We start from the raw sequence: 6,145 nt of genomic DNA, 5'->3' as shown, positions 1-6,145 counted from the left end.
TCAAAATTAAAATAATAAAAATGCTAGGAATAAGAAAGGTGAAAAACTTGCACTCTTTATTTTAATTTTTCATTGGTCTTAGGACACGTTTAGTACATTGTAATAGGCACTGTAATGTAATAGTTATTCCTATGGTTTAGCTATTCAATAGTTTGGTTATATTTTTATTACAGGGAATAGTTATTCCTTATGAATAACTATTCTTTAAAATAAGGAATAATTATTCCTCTCTAAAAGGGGTTGTAATAGCTACTCCTTAGTAGATGCAATAATTTCAAACATTAATATATTTTCAAATAAGTAAACTTTCCATATCCACCTAACAATTATGGAAATAAAAAATCATCAAAAAATAACTCATCTCTCTAAAATTTAAAATATATTATTTTCTAGGAAATATATTTGTATGAATGAGATATTTCCTAAAATAGATCATAAGTTTTATTCTAATGTTACAACTCACAACCAAACTAATAAATAGGTTTAGTTATTTCATTACAGCACCTTTTATTCCTGGTAATAAATATTACCATTCCTGTTGTAATCCGCATTCAGTATACCAAATGTACCCTTAGTTGTAAATCGCAAATTGCACTCTTTATGTTTAAGTTTATTTTGATTTTGTCTCCCTTTTATTTATGTTTAAAACTTGGAATTTCATTTCTAACTTTTTATCAAAATTAAAATTCCATCTCGTCTTAATTCGTAGAAATGCTATGTTTAAAATATTTTCATAACACTTTTATAGCAAATCTTAAGTGACAGGTTGTTATTTGGTTGTTATGAATGAGAAAATAATAATTTAAATTTTAGATTCAAATTAGAACCAATAACAACTTACTACTTATAATTTGTTATGAAAATATTATAAATGTAACACTTCTTTTTAATTCAAGTCACCTTGCCCAAAGCTCATTGATTAAGTGGCAATTAAATGTTCTTCTAAAAAAAAAGTGGCGATTAAATGTTGTGGTGGGTCTTTCGTGTTGTTGGGCTTTGATCTCTCCTACTACACCATGGCCCGTGATTATGAGGTAGGAAAGTTAGGACTGGCCTAAGTGAAACACACCTTAAGCCAACTTGTGTGCAAGTTGGGCCATCCCAGTATAGACACGCCTTGGCAAGAGTCTTGAATGTACAACGTGCTCACGGCAGATATTACTGTTACAAATATTACAGCAAGAAACACAATATGGCAAGATAACTAAAACGTTTTACAAGTAACACTAACACCTAAATAACACAACAAAGGAATATAACAAGATCATGGCAGAATAATACAATCATGAATAATGAGATTACAACAAAAAATTCGATAATAAGAAATAAGCTAATCATTTATCAACCAAAAAGTAAAACTCGTCTGCCAAAGAAAGTGGGCTTTAGCTTTTCAGCAAACACAAGTCCAGAAAATGAGCCAATCTCCAATGTGGGTAACCTTAGAGAAGACTTCTGCAATAGAGATTACACACTTTAGAAAAAAGACCTAGATGGCTTAAACCCTAATTCTTAACATCTTAGAGAGTAGGTCTGTTAAGAGAGCAAAAAATGGGTAGCCTATTAATGCATGCCTCTATTATCATCACTCATGTTTTTCCCTGATTTTTGTATTTTTCTTTTCTCTCTTTTTCTTCCTTACTTTATCTCTATTTCTTGCCATGGTTGTTCCCCCCTTTCATTGTTCACAACTATGACCTCTTATACCACCTGTCATGGTAGGATTTACTGTTTTTACCCCTCAGCTGCTTTTGGCTCATTGTGGGCATCCTTCCAAGACTGTCCACTAGCCTGCCGACTGCCCAGCCACCACCATTACACTATGCTAGCTGCACCACGCCTCATTCCCAAACAAAAATGGCTTGTCTTGTCTCTTACCTCTCTTTGTTTTCATTACTCTCATCTGAATAAGGGTTAAACCCCTCCCTTACCTACCTCTATGGCATGCATCTAATGGTTCCAGCTCATACTTACTTCTTTTAGGTGAAATGTCATCCCAGCAAGACATTTCTCCCCAAAGAAGTTTGAGCAAGAACCCTAAAATAGACTCCCTCTTTCTCCCTATCGCCAGATCACACCCTTTCATACCCTTGACCTGTGGCTCACCTCTTATATATTGGTTGAGTACAAGTAGGTGGTGCTTGGGCCCTGTGTGTATACTCCACTTCCGTCTGAATCCATTACTTTTTTGGCCTTCACGTCTTTGCTATTGCCTCCGTGTTTGTCTGATTTTGTTGTACGTTCTGGTAGGTGTCTAACTCTTGCAACGTGAAAGGCATATGGGCCTTTAGGCTCATGTTCTCCGCCTTCCATCTAGGGCTATCCACGGGTCAAGTCGACTCGGGTTTAGGCTTGACCCGGACTCGACCCAACTGGATCGGGTTACCAAAAATGTGACCCGCAACTGACCCAATATATGGGTCAGACCTGGCAGTTCGGGTCATCAGTTAAACAGGTTGGATTTATTGGTTAGGCGGGTTTGGGCTTCGATTTAGGCTAAATTTGTAAATTTGCATAATTTTTTTTTTAACTCAATTTTTGACAGGCCTTTTGGGCCCAAATTAATGGGCTTACTTTTAACAAAGATTTATATATTTTTAAACTATGTATATATATCATATGGGCCTCTTTTTACGTCCTTTATTTCAAATTGGGCTTTCAAGCTTAGCTTGTATGCCATTACAAAACTTTGAATCTTTTGGGCCTCTAGGCCTTATCAGTACAAATTTAATGTTTCTAGCTCACATCTAATGACAACAAACACAGTAAATATAGTAAATAACACGTAAAAACCTGGGCAATTAGCAAGCACATAAAAACACACATAATATCACTTTCTAACCACCTCTTAAAACAACACAATACAAGAAAGAAAATTTTTTTCAAAATGCCTTAGCATTAAGACCTGAGCAGTACCTTAAAAATCCAAAAACAAATCAAGAAAGTCTAATAAGTACAAAAGCACACCTCAACCTATTAAACCTGCCAAGTTATGCCAACCATTCCATACATGTAACACAACTTACACAAGCCAGCAAACAAATTCTAACAAATAATTCAATCACAACCACACCACAAGTATGGCAACAAAAGATAACAAGAGCATCTTGCAATATTTCCATAGAGTCAGAGAAGGCAGAAAGGTAGTTACTGCAAGTGTTAAGGCAGTAGCTAGTTATAATTGATTACAATTATGAAATATCTAAGTATTTCCAAAAAATAGCTTTTCTAAAGCATTAAAGAGCAACTACTCTATAGTTTAGTCCATGACTTATAGAAAAGAAAACCTATAAACTTAATAAGTTTTCTTTCCTATAAGCAAGAGTTGATTTATAAATTATAAGTTACAAAAGCACTATGTCCAAAAGAACTTCCAATATGTATCCAAAAATCTGTCTTCTATACAAAATGTGTCCTTCCTCCTACAAGAAAATGGGCAAAAAGATATTTATCAATAGAAATATAAGGACAAGATCAAAAAATACAGAATAGTAATAACCAAAAACAATAGAGAGGGCAAAACCAAAGTCAATAGAAATAATAGTAAAGGCATAAACTTACCCAGTTAGTGATTAGTCATCAACTTTAATTGAGATACCTTTGCTTGAGCTTGAACTTCCACCACCTATTGCTGCTTGACGTATAACTAAAAAAGAGAAAGAAATGAAGGCTATTAAATTAAATTTCATTTGCATAAAACACATTTAATAGCATTTAATAGACAAAAAGTTTGGAAGTTAACATATTACCTAAATCATGAAATTCATCTTCCAAGGCCTCTAACTCATCCTTTGATTTGCAAGAAGAAATTGGAACCAAGGCTTGAAGCCAATCTTGTGCACAAACAAGATTTTGAACCATAAGTGGAGAAAGTGAACTCTGAAATGGATCAAGTATGCGTCCTCCGATACTAATTGTTGACTCAGAAGCAATAGTAAAAATAGGTACAGCCAACACATCCCTAGCCAATTTGGACAGCACTTAATACCTATTTGAATTGGCCTTCCACCACCCTAATATCTCAAATTTCACATCCCCCTTCTACTTTCACAATTTTCAACCAAATATTTGTCAATCTCATTACTACAACCTATGGACTGCTCAGCCTCCAAGAAACGGTTAAACCTAGAATTAACCATCGCATATGGATCACTACAACCAATTGACTCACCTTCTATATGAGTCCTTTCACTCCCACTTGGTACTTGTACTTTTGGTGAATCAACACAAGAGTAATAATCGTACAACTTAACCAAGGAACCCCTCACCAATTCAACCATCACAATAGCCACTTCATTCCAATAAATTTTAGAAAAACAAAACTTCAAAAACCTCAACTTCTTTCTTGGATCAAGAACCACAGTCATATGCAAGAAATGATTCATTTTATCCATTTTCCCCCAATACTTATCAAACTTAGATTCCATTTTAGTTGCCATGTTTTTCAAAAAGTGGTTTTGAGATTTACTTAAATGGAAAATATTCTCTTGAATGACAAACATCTCATCAAAAAAGGTGTTTGCAGTAACATACAAAGAACCTGAAAACTTTTTCATTGCATTGTAAAAAAGCTTCAAAAAACCCACAAATCTCCTACAATTTTGGAAATCAATACCACTAGGAGATTCTATACCACCACTATTCTCCTTGTTCATAAAGTATGAAGAATAACTATCATCCTCAAAGTTCATTTGTATGAACACTTTCTCAAATTTTTGTGCGGTTTCTAACATGAGGTAGGTAGAGTTCCACCTAGTTGGTACATCTAGACAAAGAAAAGACTTAGACTCAATACCTAATCTCTCCACAAAACTTATAAAAGTTTGATTCCTATTTGGTGAGGACTTCACATACCTCACAGCTTCACGCACCTTAGCAATGGATGCCTCAATTTCTCTCATACCATCACCCACAATCAAATTTAGGATATGTGCACAACACCTCATGTGTAAGAACTCATGTTCTAAAATAGTCTCCTCCCAATCTTTAGTTACAATTTGCAAAAACTTAATGGTGGCACCATTTGAGCCAGCATTGTCCACTGTTAAAGTAAATATGCAATTAATACCCCACTCACGCAAACACATCTCAATCTTTCTACCTATAGTCTCCCCCTTATGGTCTTTAACTTGACATAAATTCAAAATTTTCTTATGCAACTTCCAATCATCATCAATAAAATGACCTGTGAGGGACATATAATTCAAATTTTGAATACTAGTCCATGTGTCCGTAATAAGACACACCCTATGACCTTTCAAGGCCCCTTTAGTTTCTCTCTCTCAACACCATAAATGCCAATCACATCCCTAACCACAGTTTGACGAGATGGGATATCCCTAATTCACAACTTAGGTTGTAAGGTTGTCGAATATCTTTGAAACTCATACCCTTCAACAAACCTAAAAGGCAACTCATCTATTATAACCATTTCAGCGAGTGCCTTTTTAGAAGCCTCAACAGTAAAGACTATTGGTAAAAGCTGAAACCCTTCCTCCCCATCCATTTTGGGTTCAAACGCTAAGGTTTGTTGCCCTTTAAGTGTATCTCTATTAGGGTTCTTAACACAAACTGACGTATGATTCAATAAATTAGCAGTACCATACCCCTTACTATCAGCTAGATAAGTTTTTTGACAGTAATTGCAAACAATCTTAAAATGATTCTCACCAATATCTACTTTTTCAAAATGGTCCCAAGCAATAGATTTTTTCCTATTATTACACACATTGCCTTTACCTTTAGGTGGAAGTGGGGGAACCTCAGCATTAGTTAGAGTGGCAATAAGTACAGCTTAGGCAACAGGTTCAGCTTGGGCAGTTGGTATTGTTTGTGAAGGGGGTGCATCACTAGAGGGTTTCATAACCTAAAGACATCAAATTTATGCATTAGCAAACAACCATAAAAAAACTAATCCTAAGAAAGATCATTGTAGTTGACCTCTTAAAGGGCAAAGTCACATGCACTGAGGCTTTGTAGAATAAGAAATATCATTATGCATAAGAATTGACTTCACAAGTACTGATTGGGATGTATTCTGAATCAACTAACAAGATTGACCAAAAAATTTAAAAGACAATGTGCAAGAATATATCAAATTATCAAGTCTAGTGAAAGGGTGCATCATATCTGAATCTCTATCTAATTG

At 34.8% G+C, this 6,145-nt stretch overlaps 1 protein-coding gene across 1 annotated transcript; it reads right to left on the bottom strand.

Annotated features, from left to right (window-relative positions):
• Positions 1-3,569: 3,569 nt before the first annotated feature.
• On the bottom strand, positions 3,570-5,195 carry LOC115951543 (zinc finger BED domain-containing protein RICESLEEPER 2-like). Its single transcript, XM_031068725.1, has 3 exons — positions 4,030-5,195; positions 3,747-3,958; positions 3,570-3,643 (listed from the first exon to the last, which is right to left on the bottom strand). Exons 1-3 carry the CDS (start codon positions 5,193-5,195, stop codon positions 3,570-3,572), a joined length of 1,452 nt encoding a protein of 483 aa, XP_030924585.1.
• Between the last annotated feature and the right edge of the window lie 950 nt (positions 5,196-6,145).

Source organism: Quercus lobata, chromosome 7 (assembly GCF_001633185.2).
Source record: "Quercus lobata isolate SW786 chromosome 7, ValleyOak3.0 Primary Assembly, whole genome shotgun sequence".
Taxonomy (NCBI): Eukaryota; Viridiplantae; Streptophyta; class Magnoliopsida; order Fagales; family Fagaceae; genus Quercus; species Quercus lobata.
This window is presented reverse-complemented; position numbering and strand designations above follow the sequence as displayed.

Bases quoted from the DNA above. Each gene is read 5' to 3' on its own strand.
- LOC115951543 (XM_031068725.1), bottom strand. From the start codon at position 5,195: ATGTCCCTCACAGGTCATTTTATTGATGATGATTGGAAGTTGCATAAG. The intron at 3,959-4,029 runs GTGAAATTTGAG...CAAATTGGCTAG, and splicing joins TGTGAAAGTAGAAGGGGGAT to GGATGTGTTGGCTGTACCTA. The intron at 3,644-3,746 runs GTAATATGTTAA...TCTCTTTTTTAG, and splicing joins AGATGAATTTCATGATTTAG to TTATACGTCAAGCAGCAATA.